Source organism: Gymnoscopelus microlampas, assembly GCF_963454915.1.
Source record: "Gymnoscopelus microlampas genome assembly, chromosome: 5".
NCBI lineage: Eukaryota > Metazoa > Chordata > Actinopteri > Myctophiformes > Myctophidae > Gymnoscopelus > Gymnoscopelus microlampas.
In genome coordinates this window covers 35,113,992-35,136,670 of record NC_139942.1, presented here as the reverse complement: position 1 = coordinate 35,136,670, position 22,679 = coordinate 35,113,992, and the positions used below count along the sequence as shown (strand labels likewise).

General features: G+C 40.6%; 3 protein-coding genes across 4 annotated transcripts; 2 read left to right on the top strand and 1 right to left on the bottom strand.

The window, feature by feature from the left end:
- The first annotated feature begins 226 nt into the window (after positions 1–226).
- arf1 (ADP-ribosylation factor 1) lies at positions 227–5,489 on the top strand. 2 transcript variants are annotated; one of them, XM_084056414.1, is made up of 5 exons: positions 227–326; positions 2,673–2,852; positions 3,114–3,224; positions 3,585–3,709; positions 3,798–5,489. In XM_084056414.1, exons 2-5 carry the CDS (start codon positions 2,708–2,710, stop codon positions 3,957–3,959), a joined length of 543 nt encoding a protein of 180 aa, XP_083912540.1. In that variant the 5' UTR covers positions 227–326; positions 2,673–2,707; the 3' UTR covers positions 3,960–5,489. The 2 variants fall into 2 exon arrangements, with proteins under 2 accessions (XP_083912540.1, XP_083912541.1); XM_084056415.1 differs by lacking the exon at positions 227–326 and adding an exon at positions 463–692.
- A 192-nt stretch (positions 5,490–5,681) lies between these two features.
- Positions 5,682–12,264, bottom strand: cUnh1orf35 (chromosome Un C1orf35 homolog). The gene is made up of 8 exons (XM_084056416.1): positions 12,045–12,264; positions 10,894–11,047; positions 10,738–10,783; positions 10,566–10,648; positions 9,754–9,826; positions 8,130–8,209; positions 7,756–7,878; positions 5,682–7,270 (listed from the first exon to the last, which is right to left on the bottom strand). The coding sequence occupies exons 1-8, from the start codon at positions 12,139–12,141 to the stop codon at positions 7,015–7,017; spliced, it is 912 nt and encodes a 303-aa protein (XP_083912542.1). The 5' UTR covers positions 12,142–12,264; the 3' UTR covers positions 5,682–7,014.
- Positions 12,265–12,924: 660 nt separating this feature from the next.
- Positions 12,925–21,657, top strand: guk1a (guanylate kinase 1a). Its single transcript, XM_084056417.1, has 7 exons — positions 12,925–13,332; positions 17,115–17,228; positions 17,478–17,519; positions 17,620–17,855; positions 18,526–18,610; positions 18,692–18,777; positions 19,514–21,657. The coding sequence occupies exons 1-7, from the start codon at positions 13,290–13,292 to the stop codon at positions 19,550–19,552; spliced, it is 645 nt and encodes a 214-aa protein (XP_083912543.1). The 5' UTR covers positions 12,925–13,289; the 3' UTR covers positions 19,553–21,657.
- The last annotated feature ends 1,022 nt before the right edge of the window (positions 21,658–22,679 follow it).

Sequence of the window (22,679 nt, the reverse complement as noted above, 5' to 3'; positions counted from 1 at the left end):
TCTTTATGTCTGTCTGTCTGTCTGTCTGTATGTCTTGTGTGTGTGTGTGTGTGTGTGTGTGTGTGTGTGTGTGTGTGTGTGTGCGTGCGTGCGTGCGTGCGTGCGTGCGTGCGTGCGTGCGTGCGCGCGCGTGTGCGTGTCTCTCTCTCTCTCTCTCTCGGTAGACGGTAGAGTGTGGTCATGTTGACTCCTGCCCATAGAGGGCGGTAGCGTCCTAGTAGAGGACCACGGAAGTTCCAGTGGAACGTCTGACGTGTCAAATGATCTCCGTCCATTTTCTTGAGGAAGGAAACGCCTAGAAGAGGAAAAGAAACGACAACAACTTTGTAAGAGAACATTCTTTTATCCATATGTGTTGGTTTAGAGACGCTTTTAGGTGTTAAAACTCGACATACCTCTTATAGAAATAAGAGTGAGTTTAGTGGCATTGCCGGTGAAGGCCAGGCTCTAATAAAACACTTTTATGTCTCAGAGCTAGCGCTAGCATAGCTGGTGGATGAGGCAGACCGGGTTGTTTTCATCTGAACAAACTGCTAATATATAATGCTATTTGAAAGTTAAAGTGCATTAAAGTGGCCGTACTGTGATATGGTACTGTGTTAAATCACTGTGTTTTTCTATGAATTAACGGTTGTTCATCCATCGTTATGAAGAACTCGGCACAACTTGACCACTTTAAACGTTCCATCAAGGTGGATAGCCTTAGCATTAGCGTGTGTGTGTGTCCAGCCACTGATGGGCTGGGCCTGAATGTCACTTTTTAATGTCCAGACAGTGTTGTTGATGGACGTAAAGAACGAGGATATACGCTCCGTGTGGGCGAGGCTTCATGTATCGTATTTAAAAGTACACTTTACATTAGCCCCTACGGAACCTCTCCCTCCGCTATGAGCTACATAGCGGAGGGAGAGGTTCCGTAGGGGCTAACTTTACATTAGACTCGTGTATTAGTCCAGTGGTTCTCAATCTGTGGGTCGGGACCCCCAGGGGGCACCCACATGATTATTTATTCTATTTTATTTTGGGGGCGGGGGTCCCCAGATGACAGTGAAGTGACAATTAAAGGACCTTTAAGACATAAAAGAAAGAAAAGAAAAAGACCATTACTGCATCAAAGGTAATCATCAAACTATACTATTAAAACTGGTAAAACATTGGCCAAATTATCAAATAATATAAGAAAGAGGTAAAAGTTGTGAAAATAGCCGATCTACAAGCTTGCGAGCTGTCACAATATTTATCTGTGGAACTGAGTCAAACTAAACGTAATGCCTCAACTCCTACAATTCCAAGTGCTTGACAGGGTGGGGGGTCCCCAGTTCACAGGATTATTTTGGGGGGTCGCGGTCTGAAAAGGTTGATAACCACTGTATTAGACACTTCAGTTCACAGTGTTGTTAACCTATGCTCCTCCTCATAGGTAGCTCCAATCGGAACCTCACCCTCCGCTGTATAGCTCCGAGATGAGGTTCCATATCGTTCTCTGCCGTTCGGCTGAAAAATGTCCGCACATTTGCCACTTTACATGTTTCTTACCCCTTTCTGCACATCGTATCCAAAAAGTAAAGGTATTCTGAAATGATCACAGATGTTTGAAATTTTAACTCACCATAAAATCTAACAAACGAGTTGAAAAAAGCACTTTATTCGCCTCTCTCCTCCGCCGGTTACATGTTTTTAAGACATTGCGCAAGAGTTGCGCCCATAGAGATAACATTACTGATTCCCCTACTGGTCAAATGTTGAATTGCATCTTCTAATGCATAATATTATTGAACCGGCTGAGGAGAGAGGCGAATAAAGTGCTTTTTTCAACTCGTTTGTTAGATTTTATGGTGAGTTAAAATTTCAAACATCTGTGATCATTTCAGAATACTTTCACTTTTTGGATCGGATGTGCAGAAAGGGGTAAGAAACATGTAAAGTGGCAAATGTGCGGACATTTTTCAGCCGAACGGCAGAGAACGATATAGGACCTCATCTCGGAGCTACATAGCGGAGGGAGAGGTACTATATGGGGCTACCTCATAGGTTGATTCTCAACCTTGTTCATTTCAAGGACCCACAGTTTGATATGTTTTTTAAAAAAAAAGTTATCTCTGGGACCCTGATCCTGTGTTTATTTAACACTGTGTACAATGGAACCAAATGGACCCTTACTGGGTCTGTCATTTAGCTGGGGGGTCCCTGGAACCCACGTTGAGAGCCACCATTTTAAATAATATTTGTTGTGTGTTTTGAAATATCATCGCTGTTGGGCAGAAAGAAACATTGTATGTCCCAAACTGTTACTTTTCAAGAAATTGAAAAATGCCCTGTTGCAATAGATCTAATGTGTTGTTATTAGTTAGACATACGCTCTTTTTTAACACTTTCATTGGTTAAATATTTATAAAATCCACAGACACATTTAACCACCTTCACTTTATAGCAAAAGTAGCTGATCTACAAGCTCACAAACGCGTTGCATCTCGACACGTTGTGAGATTGTAGATCGGCTATTTTCGCTACTTTTGTATGACACTGTAGTATCACGACACGAAGTAGGGCATTCACTTACGAAAAAACAAGGTTTCTGCACAACATCAACAATATGTTATAAATGTCTGCCCACACTCCTCTTGCATGGCTCTCTGGTTGAAACGGCACGTCTGCCTGTGTTTCCCTTGCAGGTTTCTACCAAAGTTGTCTCCTCTCAGTTGCCACCATGGGGAATATTTTTGCAAACCTTTTTAAACTGCTCGCTAAGAAAGAGATGAGGATCCTCATGGTGGGCCTGGATGCTGCTGGAAAGACAACTATTCTGTACAAACTCAAACTTGGAGAGATTGTGACTACGATTCCCACAATAGGTACATTGATCAATGTAAAGTAGAGAAACTGAGAGGACAGAATCATTTGGTTTACATCGGAACGGGTATCTTTGGTAGTAGTGTTGTTTTTGTTTGTTGCAATGTTATAACAGCATGATGTATGTGTTTTGTTATGATTCATATTATTTATTATTTCACTGCAGTGAATGTTATGTTTGTGGTTGTCAGGCATGATATGCAGAGATTTGTCAATCTTGTCTATTCTAAGGATATTGAGCAGCGTATTGAAATGCTTTCCAGGCTTTAATGTGGAGACGGTAGAGTACAAGAACATCAGCTTTACCGTGTGGGATGTTGGCGGTCAAGACAAAATTCGACCGTTGTGGCGTCACTACTTCCAGAACACACAGGGTAAGTTTTGTTACGGTCTGCGGTGACGACTACTGTAAGGTAGTTGTTGCCTTTAGCCCATTAAGACCTGAGGGAGTTCTTAAAAATATTTTCTAAATCCTAACCGTTTTTCAATAAAAAAAAAACGAACAAGATTTTTCAAAAATAGCAGATCTACAAGCTCATAGCGCGGCACTCGGTGCCGCGCTATGAGCTCGTATATCTGCTATTTTTGAATAGCCAAAGCAATCTAAAGTGACACAGATGCGTTCCAGGTCTTAATGGGTTAGATGAGACATACAGTATCACAGCGTTGTACATGTATAGACATTCACACCTTACTTAATTGTTCATTCTTTCTTTCTTTCTTTTTTCTTGCAGGTCTCATCTTTGTTGTGGACAGCAATGACAGAGAGCGAGTTAACGAGGCCCGCGAAGAGCTGATGAGGATGTTGGCAGAGGACGAGCTACGGGAAGCAGTGCTATTAGTGTTTGCTAACAAACAGGTAAGTCATATTTCCTCATGTACTGTAAATCTTTCACCGTGTACAAAGGGCAATCCTGATCATGTTTTGTTCATATTTATATTCTTAGGACCTTCCAAACGCTATGAATGCTGCGGAAATCACGGACAAATTGGCACTTCACTCCCTCCGCCATAGAAACTGGTACATCCAGGCAACCTGTGCCACCAGTGGCGACGGTCTCTATGAAGGACTGGATTGGTTGTCCAATCAGCTCAAAAACGCAAAATAATCACCCACTGTCCTCAAATATTACCCACTATTTTCCCTTGCTCTCTACTCATCTGATGTTGCAAATTGAGCTACTTTGTCCAAAAAAAGTACTGGAAGCTGCTCTCACTTCATCTCTAATTACAACACAAATATAGGCCCAGGGGTAATCTGCTCTTGTAAAGCTGTCAGGTTTCTTATTTAATGTAAATAGACATTTGGTCATTGGGCAGCTTATTGCACACAACACCTAACATGGTTACTTCTCTTGGTGGCCTTTGGGCAGTCATGTGCAGTGTATGAGAAAGGGAGGCAAATAATTTAAATGTACCAGCTAACACGGGCCCTAGACCTCATTGTAACCTGACAACTTCCTTATGTCAGCTTGTATGTAAACTGTTGATTTGTACTGTAAAAGGAGTGTTTTACTTTTGGGGCACAAATTAAGAATTTATTATGACTCTATTTACATAACACTGATGCACTACTTGCAAATACTATGGTTACGTTTAAATGCCACCAGTATCAAGCCCCAAAATACCATTAGCAAACACTGGCATTAACTTGTCATACTATCTGTACTGTGAGATTAGTCAGTCTGATTCAAGAACTCCTGTGAACACTTACCAGCTTTTGTTATACAGTATGTTAGTGGTTAGCTTGAATTGAGAAATGCTGCCATGTTTTCTCATCTACCTGCTTTACGATTTACAGAGAGGCTGTCTGTACAGGCAGCATTCGATTTTTGTGTTCATATGACAGTGTCTCAGGTTAATCGTGTTATGCCTTTGCAATATACCTGCATTAGCAAAGATGCATGATGTGGTCTATTGGTCTTGTCGGACATGCAAATGATTGTCGTCATGGGACTTGCTAAGTGATTGTTTACATCATTAGGCTGCACAAGAACTCTTATTACCCCACTGTTTGTTGGAGAACATTTAAAACTGTGGACATGTGACATTTTAACTGCCCTATACTGTAACCTAATGTATGTACTGTGTGATGCAATTGTAACAAACAGTTGCACGCTGTGATGTCCTAGTGTCCTTACAATAGGCTACATAAAAACATGCCTTTTTATTGAGAACTGACTAATGCAATCCATGTGGAAGAAGGCATTTTGATGGCAATACCAATTCAGTTTTGACCTAAATGTTGAGCGTAGTGCTAGTATTCATAGTTTTGTTGCACATGTCCTTGGGGCAAAAAAGAAGCCATACCTCTGCCTTCTAATCCAAGACACATGTTGCCTATTTGTTTTGTATTTTTATTTTTCAAGCTTCTTATTTCAAGGTGTGTGAGTGTTACTTCACTCTACTGCTCTGAAAATGTCTTAGTGATGCATTAAACACTTTTGATTGATAACTGCCTATATGTTTGTTGAAAACTGTACGTTAATCTTAGCCGACTTTGTCTAAGCATTTTTATGTCAAGTTACCTTAGCCTTTGTTTTGTGAGAAAAGCACTGTAATTAAAGCGATTGGATTTAACCGTTAAGCATTTTTGATTTTCATTTGTTATATTGTATGCAATAAAATGTATTTGTGAATCTCATGTCCTCACTTTGTAAAGCATCTACAACTTGGCTGAAACCTTGACATTAAAAAAAGTAAAATGTGTATTTAATAACTATAGCCCTAAATACTTGCAAATACAAGCTAAAAAATATCTTGGTTTGCAAACAATGCAAACAATCTTTGAAACTCTTGGAAGGGACACCAGGTTGAAAGTTGAATGTGATTTGATGTCTTATGTTGAGCTAGTTGGTAATTGAACAATCTGCCATGACATTTTTTATCATTGCATTAACTGGGGCTGTCACCCTGTGACCTGAGATGAAATTAGTTATCCCAAGGTGAGGGCACTGTATTTGTGTCAAGAATGGTAAATGTGGATCATTCAGCCTGGGTGTAGTCTGGTATAAGCATGCACAGGCGCCAACACAGGAGGTGGGGTTGGGGGTGCAATTGGGGAGCAATCTAGGACAACGTTCTTTCAGGTTAATTAGGCTGCTATGGTTAACGCAGCCAAGCCTATAAAACATGGCGGAAGAGTATGGTGGTCGTGGAAAGGGAGGGGGAAAGAGTCTTGGGTCCCTTACAGGGTGGCTTTGTCTGGTCTTCTCTCCTGCTGGTCCATCAGCCTGGTTTGTGTGTGGCGGTCCTAACAGTACTCGGCCATATAAAAGGACCAGCTTGGTTTTTTGCACTCTTCTTTGTGAATGCCTTGCTCTTTTTTAGTGCACCCCCAGGTGCCAGCCTGCAGAATGCCCTCTTTCAGACCATTTCAAGGCAAATGCAAACACTACACTCCATTATGACGAGTGGAGTGCATTCCAATGGTATCTCACCAGCCAGGGAGCCTAACCTAGAACGGGGAGGGACAAAGGACCACTGGCCTGATAGAGAAAAGAAAAGGGACCAGGAGCTGCAGAGTGGTGTGAGAGGCACAGTGGGAAGGACGAGAGGTGCTAGGATGGAAACCATCAGGGAACATCTGTGAGGATTTTCAACAGATGGCAAAAAAAAAGAACCGTTGTGCATGAGTCCATATGGCTAAAGGTGGTATTATGCAATTAAGGGACGACACCTGAATCGATCAGTACTACTAATCAGTGTGGTTTATGATCTATTCCAAAACAGGTTTTGCTGCACTTAAATGAGATGCTAATAATAGGTGGAATGTAAAGAAATGTCTAAAGAAATGACAAATACTTTGTCCTAAGCAATGGTAATTTACTTGTTTTGCAAAACATAAATGTTGCTCAACTTATCCTTTGATTAACAAACTCAAAACATCTAGCATCATGATACAAAAAACATCAAATTCTCACACCATTTCAGACATATGTGTCCAACGGTAAATAAACAACCAATAAAAACAACCTGCAGTAAAAAAAAAAAAACGGGAGACATCTGTGTGATGCAGTTAAAAACATTTGCTGTTCATACAGATTGTCCCATTTCCATCCAGTCATGTGGGCTGTCCAGGGCAAATGAGGTCCTATGTAGGCCAGTCAGGCTGCTGTGGAGCGCTCCATCCGCGTGTCTCTGATGGGGGGATGGAGGGGAGGGCTAGTCGTCCGAGTCTGTGTCATGGCGCCGCCTGCGGCTTTGTGTGGCAGCAGCAGGGGCTGCCTTGTGGCTGGCACGGTTACGGGGGACAGGGGACCCCCTGTCGGACGAGTCTGTGTCACGCCGCTGCTGGCGACGATCGGAGGGGGAGCGGTGGCGCTCGGCCTTTGCCCCCCCCCTTGAATGGCTGTCATGGGGTCTGGCTCCACTCTGACTGTGGCATGATGGATTATGATGATGGTGGTCCTTTCTATGCCTGGAGAGTAGAAAGAAATAAACCATCAATGATTGGGACCCGGCGGGGGGTCGAGTAAAGTTGGTGGGAGGGCTGTGAGTACGCAGCTTCCTGAGGGACTTGTTGCGACACTCACAGAAATATCAATGGCCGTTGCAGATTAATATGATTCATTTTCCTCCACAGCAAAGTACAGTTAATAAGTAAAGGTTTGGTGAATTGAACATTTCATACACCTAACACCACTGGTGCATATGGCTTCTATAATCACAAAGTCTAGGCTTTATTCACACATACAGCAAACAAAATGAAAAGATTCAACTTGTGTCTCTTCCTGCACAACTTGTGAAAATAGGTTATGGTCTAATAAATTATATGATGCTACAAGTAGTTGTCTGACAGTCTATTGGCGCCCTCTAGTGCTCTTGCGTCATCATGCACCACCAGAAGTTTGGCTTATTTCAAACTCCAGGTTCTTCCAACTGCAATGCAAAGAAATACACCACCTCTTTCTATCGTCATCGGATTCTGAGGAGGAGGAGTCTCTTCTTTGCCTTTTCTTCTTTTTCTCTTTCTTCTTTTTCTCTTTTTTGCTCTTCTTTTCTTTCTTCTTCTTTTTGCTCTCATGCCTGAAGAATACATTTAAATTAAAGAAGCAAGTGCATGTGTTGAGAGTTCAACTGCTCGCCGCAGCCACTCGCCTTATTCAAAATGTTCAAAAATAGCAGATCTACACGCTCACCGTGTTGCGTTGAGCTGGTAGATCAGCTATTCATTTTTAAGGCATTCATTTATGAAACAATATGGATAAAAGGTTTCTGCCAGATAACAACGATATGCAGGTGCCTTATGTGTTCGATATTATTCTGCATGTACTCACCTTTGCTCCATCACCTCTGTTTCAAGACTCTCATCCATTGTTTTGGCTGAAGTTTCTGAGCGACCTTCAGTCTTGTGGTGCTGTGAAGAAAAGCACTCGTTTCAGCTTAGGCTGTCGAATGACTAATTCATGTATAATTATTACTGTGACATTGTGGGAACATTCATAATTAGGGCTGGGCAATATATGTATCTTATACCGATATTCAGGGATATCACAATATCATAATATTGTGATATTAAGTGTGTCTTCCTGATTTTAAAGGCTGCATTAAAGTAAAGTGATGTAAGTTTCTGTCTGTTCCATTATTTGCCTTTCCCACTATTTTATAGGTATTACTATTGATTATCAAAAATGTAACCGTAAATATTTTATGCAAGCACCAATTATGACCCCAATTGGCCTGATGGGGACCCTATAATTAACTCCTACGCTGCGTGTCTGATTTACAAGAAACTTGCAATAGACATCAATCTAGCTTCACAAAACAAATCTGCCTCAAGAACTACTGCATGATGCCATTTTCTGTCTCCTCTTAAACTATGGGTCCTGTTGAAGATAATTTGACAAGCAAAGGTCTTGTTGTAAAACTCTTTTCAGCACCTCAGACAGTGACCAGTGGATCCCTCTTTAGTGGGATTGTGTGCCACGCACAGTTACGTGGGCCAGGAGACCTGCTTTGTGACTTCCCAACCTCCCTTTTCCCCTTAAACTGTTAGAATTAAGGAAATTAAGCTTTTAATTGCAAAGAAAATACAGCTGTCCGTCTACTGGCATTTGCACCACAAAAGGTCCCGCCAATAGAGCTGAATATCATCTACTTGCCAAGTCTTTAGTTGACCATGTTGTAAAATGTTTATCACCTATTTGGAATGTAGACAGTTTCTAGCCCACGGACCTGTAATTTGCATACTTAAATGCAAACAAATTATGCATCCAATATCTGAACAACACTCAGGTATGGGCTTTTAATTTCAACGGACTACCTTCAAACATGAACTATTCCTATAATATACACATAATAATAATGGGTGCCTGGTGACTGAGCCAGTTACCATATGCCTCAAGTGCACTATGCAAGGACCAGGTTTGAATCTGACCCCCAATTTGTCTCGTATTTTCTGAAATTAACCCATTAAGACCTGAGGGAGGTCCTACAAATGCCTTCTAAATCAGTAGGTCTCAAACTTTTTCGAGCCAAGGACCCCCAAAATGATATGTATTTGGCCGCGGACATCCCCATCTGAAAATGTTTTGTGCCGTATATATATAGAATGCAAAATGACAGATGCTTTCCTGGTTTTAATGGGTTAAGCATAGAATAAGGATAAGGATAATTCCTTTTAACAGGTCGTTCATGAAAGTCCTTGCGGTCTTGTTTCCAATGAGAACCTGTGAGCAATTAGGGGTTAAGAGTCTTGCTCAGGGACAAATTTCATTTCATCGACACATATGCTGACCTGGCCTGGAATCGAACCTGGGGCAACCAGGGCCTCTGGCTCCCTAGGCAGGCTCACTATTCCCATTCAGCTATGGCCGCCCCAATGGCTGCCAAAAATATAAACATATAAACATATATATCATAATACATTACATTTTAAATGTCTGAGGACCAAAAACTTACTGTGAAAACTGCCAAGCCAAGTTTAGCAGCCTCCTTCTCTTTTTCCGTGAGCATCATTTTCCGTGACCCTGCACTGTGGACAGAAACATACTTGTAACATAAGTACCCTACAATCATGGTCCATTCAAAGAAAGAACCCCCTTCTCCTCCTCTTGAATTTCAAGACGCTTATTTTTGCTTGACTAAAAAAGAGAACAATAATCAGGGGTTGACACTAAGATCTCAGAGGCACTTGCCTGTCGGGCAAGTACAGGTCATGTTCTACTTGCCCAAAGGTCATCCCGAAAAGTAAATCCTTGCTCTTGTAGAATAAATGTGTTAAATCCAATCGATAACTGCTGAGTGGCGACAGTCACTTTGAAAAACTGAATGAGTGCAAGCTGCTAGTTGTAAAAGGCAGCATTGTCCTTCATGAATAGCCAATAATATTTAATGAAGACCGAATGCACTTGCCTGTCGGGCAACCTGAAAGCAAACTCCACTTGCCCAAACGTTTTATTTAATTGCCACGTGCAGTCGGGCAACCGTTAGTGTCAACCCCTGAATAATTGACAAATGAACCGCTGCTTGTGCATAGTGCATAAGCATTCAAATAATCTCCTCTGATGGAGGTAATTTAAACTATTAAAACATTAGTCTGTGATACTTGAGATTGAGTTATTAGTTAATTTGTAAAGCTCACTTCATACACAGGGGCAATTAAAAGTGCTTTATATACAAAGTTAAAACAGTGGGGGGCCAGGCCTGGGGGACTAGCAATGCAACCAAAATGTCAAAAAATCCTATGAAAAAGTTTTAAAAACAACAATCACCCAGAGCTTCCCAGGCCTGAGATACGGTCCACGTCTCTCTCTTCACCATCAGGCTCTTCCCTCCTACATACATCTGCAAGGTCCTGGTATGGAAAACAGAAAAAGTCAGACTTGGGTGATGGAAAGAAGGGAATTAAAATCAAAGCAAGCATAAATGACAAAAGGGAAATACCTCTTTGGTCAGGCCAGTGGGTTTTCTCCTTACATTCTTGTGCCCTCTAAAGAGAAAGGGGAATATACATAACAGTGATTAATATGTGTGGGTGTACACATTATTACACCTCATTTCTTCAACAATTATTACACGCATAATAGTCATGACACTTACAAGGCAGCCATCAAAGCTTCCTGCTCTTCGGCTTTCACAGCAGCAATCTCCTCTTCTCTGGACAGCTTCTTTACGCCACCTTGTTTATCTCTAGCATACCATGTCAAGTCTTTGCCCTTCTGCCAGCGCCCTACGGGTGCCATTAACGAGTTCCCTAAAAAAGAGATGGCAACACATTATGAGAGGCAAGTGCTTTTGATTAGAAGAAGCATTGTATAGTCCATAATAACCAGAGAGTGCACATTCCCTAAACGCAACCTGTTGAATTCCTCATCACTGTGTTTAAATGCATTGGTTTCTGTTGCACTTTGCCTCAGGTCAAACTTCATAGGGTGCACTGCACATGAACAACAATCATGAATGGGGTGTATGCTCCATTGCTCAATTTGCACCATAGACTGTATAGATTTGCACCCAGTAGTGCATTGGTTCTCAAAGAGGGTCCGGGGACCCCCAGGGGTACTTGAGGGGGTTCCAGGGGGTCCCCAGCTAAATGATGGACAGGAACCAAATGGACCCTTATGGGTCTGTAACTCTGAGAGTGTACAAATGGAACGGGTCCATTTGGTTCCATTTGTACACTCTCAGAGTTAAATTAACATTGGTTTTACAATGTGAATTGGGGTCCCAGAGGTATAAATGCTATTAAATGGGGGTCCGTAGCCTAATGCATGTCAAACTGGGGGTCCTTGAAACTAAAATGGTTGAGAATCACTGCAGTAGTGTATTCACGTATAAACTATTTATTGCGCTCGTGTTTCATAGCTATCTGCGCGTGCACGGAAGTAGTGCTGGTTGGCATGATCAAATGCAAGAGGACCAGGCCAGCTGCTGGTGGTGAGATCTATCGGGTCAGCTTCTATAGATGCCAGTCGTGTCACAGGCAGCAAACTTCATTCAGTCAACAAGTCGTGCAGAGTTTGAGGCCCTAAAATCGTTGTGATGCGTGACTGGTGTACAAACGGCACTGAAGCAGGTAAGACAGATAATGCCTTGTGATGACTGCTCTTACAAATGGAACTATCACTGCCTTTGGTTTGTCTTTCTTTATCTGCCAACAGCTGGCCAGCATTAGCCGGTGCTAGCGAGTTCAGCAGGGCTAAGTGCTAGCCATAGGTGCTAACGTCAACTTCCCATCAAGTTCCACTTACCCAGGTAGTTTTCTCTGTGCTTGTCGACTTTCACGTCGTCCCAGTTGAACTGGTCCTGTCCTCCCCGGACTCCTCCGGACCTCGACGAGCCAAACATGTTCGCGTCGCGTTAGATACCGTTCCTTTACACACGTGTAACCACAGACAGACCGTACTAGGTGCCACAGTGCTAGCCCGCTAGCAGGCCTGCTAAGCTAACTTGTCTTTCTCTCTTCAGTTCATCCGGGAAGGAAGGAATCTCGCGAGTTCCGAGATTATTCGGGATCTAGTCCATGCGTTTCTGCCTGTATTGCCATGTCTGCTTATTATGAGCGACTTTGGGCTTGTTTTTCTGTAAAGGTGCTTGTAAATAAGTATTAGTAGTTGCGGGTTGCGGTCTTTTGGGCTTGTTTCTAAAGTGTAGTTGCTTATTTTGGGCTTAAACCAGTGGTTCTCAAATATTTTCAAATCAAGTACCCCCAAATTAATGTGTTTGTCTCTCATCTGAAAATATTTTGTGCCAGGGACCCCGTACCAGATTTGTCTTGTTATTATAATGTTTCAAAATGTTTCACTTTTCTCAAGAATTTGAAATGGCAGATGATCTACAAGCTCACAACGCGTCGCGCATATCGGCTATTTCCTGCCTTTGTATCTTCTTTTGGGGTTTTCATAGACCCGGTTGCTTATTTCTCTCGCAGAACCTGGTAACAATGGGTGTCTGCGCATGCGCGTCAGAACGATGATGTTTAGTTTAAGTTCTCCTTTACCCACCATATTTAGAAATCTTATTTACCAAACACGTTTACTAAACCGGCTGAGAGCTTATAAAAGCCATGGCAGTCAGTCCCGGTCCAAAACATTAAAACAACTGCAATACAACAACATAGCTAGGTAAAAAATAGAAGAAAACATTTGTTTTAAAAGTTATGTTCTAGTTTCTTTTCCGCTTTCGGCGTTTCTGAAAACCCGCATCATCATCCGCATCCTAGAAATGAATCAAATGCGAGCGTGAATCAATGGTGTTAATAACGATGAAGCCTTGGCGATCAGACCATTTGATCACATGTAGTTTTGGTGGCTTTTGTGTGTTTTCAGTGGATTGTGTACTAATCGGTACTGATGCTGCTGTGGCTCTGATGACGTGATGACGTTAGACTCGGTGTGTAATGTAATGGCTCTCACAAGCGGACTGGGCGCAGGAGAGAGACACACACTCATCTAGGAAAGGAACGCGGCCAAAGCCTTGGATTTATAGAAGCTTTAATGTTCATGTACATGAGATACATTTCCACTCGATTCTTCTCAGGTAGGAACTGTCTGGAAGGCGTTTTAGTTGATGTTATTTTTCCAATTCAACCATCATTGTTATTGTTATTGCAAATACGTAAACTAGCAATTAATTCTGCTGTCTGAGAAGTACTGATTTTTTTAAACTGTTCAATTGATAATATATATATGCCCGATAGGCATGTTTGCCTTTTTTTTTAGCGAATTGTTTGCTTTCTGATTAAATGACAAAAAAGCATCCGAAATAAAACTGTCCGTGTTATTCTTTAGAACTATAAATGGATGATTTGGAGTACATGGCTTAGGTCTCACTATTAGATCTAACTCTGATTATTCTGTCACAACTATCTATTCTATACAATGGAATGGAGAGCTTGTTTTCACAGTTTTTGTTGAGCATATTTTAAGACATTGTCACCTGTATACCTTTTTGTCTTGTGACAAAATTGCATCTGTATGCAACACACTTCATATTAAGTCCTAACAGATTTCACATGAAGTGAATTACAGCAAATTTCTAAATTGGTTACAGCCTAAGATCAGTAGCATACCATTCAGTGCACAGGTTTGGTGTAATGTAAGTCATGTCTTGATTCTAATTGGTACCCATATACATAAACTCATCAGTCACATGTCCCACATTTTCTATAATAGAGCCCTTTGTCAGATTAGAAACGTTGAGACTGACTGTGAAATGTGTGAGAATTAGCAGTAACATTACAGCTGCATTTTTCTGGAGCCGGGTCAGGTCGACGCTTCATGTCAGATTTTTTTAACAGTATGTTATTACCTCTTGGCCTAGCTCATGTTTTCATTAAGCTCAAAATGAATGTGCACTCATAAATCTTTAAGTGCTGCAAAACATAGTTTAGTTATGGTTACTGTAAGTAAAACGATGTTTATGGAATTGCTTGCATGCCATGTGAGCCAGAAGTGTTCAGAAACAAATGCTGTTGCAAATGTCTTGGAGGAATGATGACTTGAGAGAGTGAACCTTATTGGGCATGTGATTAGTGATCACTGATCAATGTGGGACAATGTTGTGGATCCATCCATCCCTCCCTCCCTGAACATCAAGTCTTCCCTTGTGACATCCAAAATCTTGGAAGGGGAAATGAAACCTGGTGTCACAACTATCAAGCCAGTTATAGCTGCCTCCTTCTCTTCATTCACTATGACCCTGCACTGTGTGGAAAGAGCATACTTTACTTGTACTATAAGTGCCCTACCAACAATCATGCTCCATTAGAATTAGGAAGCTCTCTCGTCACTTGAATATCAAGAGGAACATTTTGCTTTAGTAAATAATAGAAGATACAAAGCGGGGCGAATGGAAATAAATCAAGTACCGGCGTCCAAAATAGCAACTGTGATGTGAATTTGAGAATAGTGAAGCAACTTTTCATTCCTCAGATTTCTCTGTAGGGAACACTTTACTTATTGAGGACATCATTTATAATTATAGTGATCAACAGAACAGGGTTCCGTAAAGGATGAAATTGGCTTATTCTGAATGAGGCGATTCCACCCTTATGCACACCCTTATGAACAGGGCCTTATGAAAGGGCTTCACCTTGCTGTTTAGGGTAAACAATCAAGAGGCTTTGGAGAAGAATGACACTGTCACTTGCACCTGCAAAACCTTGCAACCTCACTGCATCTTATCTGTTTTGCTTGGAGGCACAGCATGGTTTTAATGCATTGATTTTTAGAATTGTCTGAGATCATGGCAAATATCATGGAAGCCCATTTGTTAGTAGCAATAGACAGGTTTCCTGTTAGTAAACATGAGAGGATATGACCGCGCAGAGGAGGGGGTAGCCTATAGAGGGCGCCATTACCCGCAGCAGCTCTGGTCAAATGTCCATTCATAAAAGAAATGATCTTCACCGGGTTTAATGAAAGTAGATTAAATTATGCAGTTTGTAATACCTTGTTTACTCAATAAAAATGATTTGTCGGAAGTTGGATCTGTTTGTATATAATAGCAGCATTATGCCTATTATGCCTATAATAGCAGAATTATGGCTATCTAACTCCCGAACACAACAACAGAGTGAACGGCGCAACAATTCGTTTCCCCCGAGCATGCGCAGATTGCGCATTCTGCTCTGTGATGACGTCGCGCGGAAATCCGTCTATTAATAAATCACATTTAAGATTTTATTTTTTTATGTGAAGTGTGGACTAGTCTGAAAATATATCTAAGATTTCTGTCTGATGACATTTCTGTCATGTCATCATCAATTGCTTTATTTTTGGAGCTGCATCCAAAACTCTGATACCGGACTTTTATGTATAGACATAAGTAGTCTTGTATGTTTGACTATAAGGCATAGTATCAGTGTCATTACAGTTCTTATGTATAGGCCTATATAGCTCAGTCGACGCATAGCCTGTTCATTAGATTTATTAATGTTGTGCAATATTATTATATGCACAACTGCAAATCAATAACCTTACTGTCTATTAGCCAATAGAATTTGGTATTTTTAGTCTTCCAGTGTCTTTGGACGGACTATTTAGTTTTATGTTCTCTAAGCACTAGTTTTTATGACATTTAAACACCTTCACAAAGGGCCTTTCTTGTAAAATTGGATAATTATTATTCAATAGCCATGAGAATTTGAGAATTCAGATACATTTGTATTGCCAGGTAGGCTTATATTTTCATTTACAGTATGAGGAATTCTTCTCTGAGGTTGATGCAGTATACTGGATGATTGAATGATAAGAAATATTTACACAAATTCTACAAGTCAAGAAGATAACTGGTGGGAGGGGTCACTTGTATGTAATTATCATCTAGTGTGGGTTGTGGGTTCTCTCTCTCTCTTCGTCTTGTCCCCGCCTACACGGCATGCCACAAAAAGCTAGGTTAAACCCTCCATGTAAACATATACAATTCCCAAGCTCTTGAAAAATACCATCCATACATCTGAGATCTGCCTGCACTTTCACTCACTTCCCTACTGAGTAACGGTAAGGACAATGCCTAGAGAAAACACTTATAACTTAATTCTTCAGGCTACTGAAAAGCTTTAGTGATTTAATTAAGTGATTCAATATTTTGGAGAGGCAAAAGTTGGAAAAAGCAGTACAGACTTATTTTTTGAGAATCTGTTTTGGAAGACAGTTGAATATTTCTAGTAGGGCAAGATACAGTATGTAGGCCTATAGTAAATGGTTTGATATAAAAGTTGCACTGTCAGGTCGGACCCTGAGACTAGTGTGTGTTTATTGATTGTAAGAGGAAGTGCTTTTGTTACTTATATCTGTGTAAGGTTAACAAACTTTTACCTATAAGAAAACAGCTGATGAATTGGCTCTGATTTTCCTAACCTTGCAGTCGTATCTTGGCACCATGCCGGGTTGGGCTGCAAGCCCAATTAAGGGTGTAAGTATTCCATGACAGCACCTTGTTAACAAGAGGACCTGGCTGTGTCTGCTGGTCTTATGGGAAATGATTTCCTGCATCAGTGATTGTTCAGCAGTGCAACCAGTATTTGGAAACTGCTGACCATTTTGTAATGTTGATTGTGTTGATCACACATGATGAATAAGCATAGTCCAAAAAAGACAAGGCCGTCATTGCTTTGTGAATTTGTTCCACCTCTTTTTCCTTCTCAGAGAAAGGGATTGAAAAGTATGCTCCATGACTCATGCTTTTGTGAATATGGTCCAACTCCGCCCACATGTTTTAAGATTCCAGTGTTTGTATTTTTCCTCCCATTGCCCAGATTCACTCTGCTCTCTGCTTACATCCACTTTAACCCAGTGTCTCTCTCTCCTCTCATCAAGCTATGGCTGGTCCCAGGCCTGTGGTGCTCAGTGGCCCGTCAGGGGCAGGGAAAAGCACGCTGGTTAAGAAGCTCATGAAGGAATACAATGGTGTTTTTGGCTTCAGTGTGTCCCGTAAGTGTGCCTGTGTAAACTACGATAGTACTGATGCAGATGGCGATCTGGCCAAGTCATGTTCTTATGAATATATATACAGTACAGTATATATTATTAGCCTGTAGCTTACTTGCCTCGTTGATCAAGATCAAGTCTCTGTTTTTCAGTGAACTCGACTGCCCGGAAAATACATGATTTACAAATGTCAGGATGTTTCCTGTTCAAAACTACGAAAATCTATAAGCCAAATGTATTTTCATTCCTCAGATACAACAAGAAATCCTCGACCCGGCGAAGAGAATGGCAAAGGTACGTTCTCCTTATTCTTCTGTGACTCCTTAACTCCTTTCTAGTCATTCCCCTTTTGGCTCAAGATTTGTGTGTCTTGTCTATTTTGTTCTCATCTCAGATTACCATTACGTTACAAGGGAAGTTATGCAGACTGCAATCGACAACGGGGAGTTCCTTGAGAACGCAGAATTCTCAGGAAACCTGTATGGGACTAGCAAAGCTGCTGTGCAAGATGTCCAGGCCAGGAACCTCATCTGCGTACTGGACATTGACATGCAGGGTGTGAAAAACATCAAGAGGACAGACTTAACACCTATCTATGTGTCCATCCAGCCTCCGTCCATGCCCATCCTGGTAAGGACATGAGGACATGCAGTCTCTGTGGATCCATGTCAGTGATACAAGATGTAGTGTTTCATGTATATAAAAGGATATACAGTAACTGTGTAGGACAGAAGTGGTAGGGTATTGTTACAAGTATTGCAGAGCTGTCATGGATAGCTATTGTTTTCTATGTAGGGGTTGCAACTATAGATTATTTTCCTAGCAATTATTCTATTGATTAGTTTTTCGATTAATAGAATGTTTATATATAGAATGCATTGATTAACCACTCAAAGGGCATTGATTAACCACTCAAAGGGCAAGCACACTTTGGTAGAGGTTTGGGTTGTGTAGTCACCTTGCCATGATGTAACTCCTAAGGTGGGCAATAAATCAAAAATAGTTGCTCCATTGATTAGAAATTGATCATTCTAAATATATTCCTCATTCCCTTAAACATTGTACAGCAAAATGGCTCTCAAAGTCATCCTTTAGCCCGTAAACGAATGCAAACAAAGCTGATTCTGACAATATAGAACTTCTGAAAACCCGGTACTGTTTCTTTTTAGATATATAAAAATGTCAACTTCCTGTTGATTTAGCTATTTTATTCAAATCCATTAGTTTGATTAACTGTTGAACCCCTTTTCTATTGATATGGGAGATTTAAACACAATCCTTCTATTTATTTTCTTCTCAGGAAAAGCGTTTAAGAGACAGAAAAACAGAGTCAGAGGAGAGTCTCCAAAAGCGTTTACATGCAGCTCAGGTGGACATGGAGATAAGTAAGTGCGCAAAAGTTATTTAAGAAATTGATGCGTCAATTGTTAGACTGTGTTACTGAACCATCCTGCCTCTCCTCCCAGGTAAAGAACCTGGCTTATTTGATGTTGTCATTGTCAATGATAACTTGGAGGATGCCTATGGGAAGTTAAAAGATGCTCTTCTTGAGGTAAGTTACCAGTGAGGATAGCCAAAACACATATTTGATTTATTTGATTTGCACAACAGAATATATATATATACATACGGTATGCATACTAGTTCTTTCCTGGGAAAGATGACAGACAGTTGTTGTGCCGGTGAGATAAGAAACCCTAGGAGGGCTTATATTATATTCCAAAACTCATTACTTGAATGAAAATGCAATAAAAATATAATGGCTTATAACATCAATGCGGGATACATGCAGTTTAATGTACAATGAATAGGGCATTTGAGGGATTAGAATTAAGACGAGCCATTATGATGTTATGAGCTACAAGACGGTAGGAATGAAACGGGAAGCTAAATTATGTTTGGTTGCGGTTTAATGAATTGGCAGGAAGTTCTCTCTGCCAAGTCTTGTTATTTTCATTGCCAAGTCTTGTTATTTTCATATTTTGGGACAACTCTCAGTGCATTATCACGCTTAAATCAAGGCCACTTATCAAATAAAAAAAGAGGCCGTTTCTTTTTCTACTTTCGTAATTGAGGGGAGGAAAAAAAGCCTCTGGACAACTACTTTCTACTGCTACAGTTTGCTTCTGTTATGGTTACATGCAGTTTATTATTCCATAAGCATTGATTAAAACTGATTCAAACAGTTGACCAGGATTATGTTTGAGGTGTCCCTAAATCCGATATCAACACACACCTACCAGCCACAGCCAAGCAGAAAATGTGAAACAAAGTTTTATCTCCCCCAGGAAATAACCAACGTCAAGAAGGTCGACATGTCTTCATAGAGAAGCGAGGGTCCTGAGAGTCCTCAACCCTTTTTACGGCTTCTCCTTACAAAACTGCAGCAGGCCTCCATTCCAGCTCTGGACATTCCGTCAGGTGGTGGTCAGTGAAGTTCAGACAGCATCCTCGGCAACACATTTTACAGATTTCAGAAGAAATAATGTAAAATCATAGTGGAACACTTTTTACTGTATCTAGTTCTTTGACTGGTTTGGGTTACAAGGTTCTAATTTTTTTTTTTTTTTTTCACACAAAACTTTAATGATTATTTTATGTGTAACTCAGATGGTCTTTAGGATGTATTGTCTTCATCATTTTGGTCCTGTCAAAGTATGGTGTTGCTAAACTTAAAACGGGTAGTCATGTACTGAAGTCATTCTGTCCATTTGCCGTTCTGGCCTATCTATGGATTTATCACAAGCAGGGGTGCAATGCTCACTGGACGGCCTTGCACGCTGTGCCGGAACCTATTTGACCAGGAGCACACGCAGGCACACGCATAGATTTAAAACTACTTTAAATTCACACCTCAACAAAGTTTTCAAAGGCTCCCGACTCACACCTAGCGAATTAACATAGGAATAAGCCTAGATGCATATCAGGGTTAGGGTTAGTAACCAACAAGTAAGAAGAGGAAACTGTATATCTCACTCCCATCAACTGGATAAACTGGTCTGTTAGGTTAGGTCATAGTTTAGTGACAAAGAGTTGTGCTACTTTAGGTCATAGTTAGTGACAAAGAGTTGTGCTTCTTTAAACATCAGAGCAATTCTGTAATGTATTATCAGTCACATTATGCTGGTGGTGTTGGATTCCATTGTAGTGAATATTACAGGTTGTATTAGCCAGATGACCACAATGGTTTCTGTAGATGGTAATATAGCAGTGAGAATCACGGTTTTGTTTTAGTTGACATTGGATGTTCTTGAGACTCTCACAAATAAACAGGGCTTTTCTACAGTATGTGGGCATTTAAGGCAGCACCGTAATGCAGGGCTTTTTATACTTTTACCGTCCCTTTAGCTGAGTCATCTTAAATTCTAGAGCAAATCTGAAAGATTAATGTATATGATCTCAGGAACATGACTCCTATTTGCTCCCTGAAGGTAGAAGTGTAAGTCTAAATACTGTTGAAATAACTGGATTCCAACTAGTGAATAATCTGTGGTTGTACAGACCTCGTTTATAAATTGTCATAAGATATGTAACTCTTTCCATAATATACTAGTAATGTGGATGTGAGGCTGGCTAAAAACTAAGTGATGATGTGCTGTACTGTAGTAGGATAATATCTAAGACCTACTGTAGGTGATAAAGAGAGAACAAAACTGGGATGTTGAAAATGTAAAACAAATATGTAATGGCCACCAATCTTCAATAGGGATCTACAACATCATATAAATTACATGCCTTTTTTAAGACCAGATGTGAACAGTTTAACTCCATTATTTTATAGTTCAATTGTATATTTGTAAAACTTTTATATTGTATAATTTCTTAAGTTATGTTAAAGTTTAAACTGTACAATGTAATGATATCCAGTGGGTTGTTTTTGAGCACTTGACACAATAAGAAGCTTTTTCAAGAAACCGTGATATATGTAATTATGTATACACACACACATAAAGGTATATGAGAACCGATATACCCTATACATGTATATGAATACCTTATACACACACATGTATAGTTAAATCAAGCACACAAGACAAACGCCACTACTTGAAGTTACACTATACCCTTTAATTTCCCATTGAGGTAAACGCTACTGTCCCTTCAATCTATTAATTTCTTCACCTTTTTGATGGCTTTTATTTTCAGCAACAAATTATTGAGTAGATTTATGTCATTGTCCTGACTGTATTAATTTTACATTTTAATCCATTCATTCCTTTGTGCAAAGATGTCCTTGTTACCCAATGTTAACACCCAACTACTTTCTTATGTAAAGCAGCAAATGAAATGCTTGAACATGGAAATGTTACACCATTATCTTAGGTGCATGTCGTCTTGTTAGATTAACTGTGACTTTCCCAGCTCTTACATTTGTTGTGAACAATGTATGTCATGTTTATCTTTGAAGTGCATTAAAAGTCCAGTAGTAAGACTGTTTATGTATGGTCACTGTAGAAGAAATGGCGCGTGTGTTACGGATCTTCCCTGTCACCTACTGTATGGTGCTTCCCTGTCTCCTATGGTGTTTCTTTCCCTGTCATGTTGCGAGCTTGTAGATCTGCTATTTTTATAAATGAATTTATTAGACTGTGTAATATTGTGTGTGTGTGAGACATGTACCATACCACTGTACCACCGTGGTTCACACTTAATCAGTTCTTATGCACGCTCTTCAGTTAAAGATTAGAGCCAGGTACAAAAAAGCATTGTTGGATTTGAAACAAGACGTTTCTGTTAACAAAGCACTGCATTTTTTCCCATGCTATAGGTACAAAGATGATTCTTGTGACAACTAATTACTTACTTTAATAAGATTTAGATGCAAAGTGAAGATGAGCCAAATGGTGGACTTGGACCAAGTTTCCAGGGACCTTGTGTATCTAGGACACTGCCTTATCTCCAGCACCACAGAGACTTGGAAAATGTTTGTGAAAATGTTCAAAATAGTGGATGCAAACCAAGGACCTTTTTGTTTATAAAAATCGGAAATATCTCTCATGCTAGAAGCATGGGGGCCTATTACACGAAAGGAGAATTAAATGAGCCTGGATTTAAGTCAAATCCTGGTTTGACAAAGTCTGGTCCGTACAGCCTGGTTTATTCCGTTCCATGAACGCCAAGCCAGGCTGAAAAGGAGCGACTTTGTCGAGCTAGGCTGTGTCGAGCCAGGATGGTAAAGCCAGGCTTCACGTATTCCTATAAAAGACCATGAAAGTCGATAGCAGAATTCTTGAACTTGACCAATCATGGAGCCCAAAACCAGAGCGGCGTTCTTCTCTGTGGCTGAACAGCAGCACTGCAGCAGCTCATGGAACAGTGGTGTTCCCAGGAATTACATTTAGGGTATGTAGGGGGGAAGTACTCGGAGAAACATCTCGGGGGAAACAAGTTAACAACACTACACACACTGACTACAAAACATTAATAAAAACAATATGCAAGTATAATCAATCA

Bases quoted from the DNA above. Each gene is read 5' to 3' on its own strand.
- guk1a (XM_084056417.1), top strand. From the start codon at position 13,290: ATGTTCATGTACATGAGATACATTTCCACTCGATTCTTCTCAG. The intron at 17,856-18,525 runs GTAAGGACATGA...TTTTCTTCTCAG, and splicing joins CTCCGTCCATGCCCATCCTG to GAAAAGCGTTTAAGAGACAG. The intron at 18,611-18,691 runs GTAAGTGCGCAA...CTCTCCTCCCAG, and splicing joins TCAGGTGGACATGGAGATAA to GTAAAGAACCTGGCTTATTT.
- arf1 (XM_084056414.1), top strand. From the start codon at position 2,708: ATGGGGAATATTTTTGCAAACCTTTTTAAACTGCTCGCTAAGAAAGAG. The intron at 2,853-3,113 runs GTACATTGATCA...AATGCTTTCCAG, and splicing joins GACTACGATTCCCACAATAG to GCTTTAATGTGGAGACGGTA. The intron at 3,225-3,584 runs GTAAGTTTTGTT...TTTTTCTTGCAG, and splicing joins CTACTTCCAGAACACACAGG to GTCTCATCTTTGTTGTGGAC.
- cUnh1orf35 (XM_084056416.1), bottom strand. From the start codon at position 12,141: ATGTTTGGCTCGTCGAGGTCCGGAGGAGTCCGGGGAGGACAGGACCAG. The intron at 8,210-9,753 runs GTAAGTTTTTGG...TTTTCTTCACAG, and splicing joins TTGGCTTGGCAGTTTTCACA to CACCACAAGACTGAAGGTCG. The intron at 7,271-7,755 runs GTGGTGTATTTC...TCTACTCTCCAG, and splicing joins TCCGATGACGATAGAAAGAG to GCATAGAAAGGACCACCATC.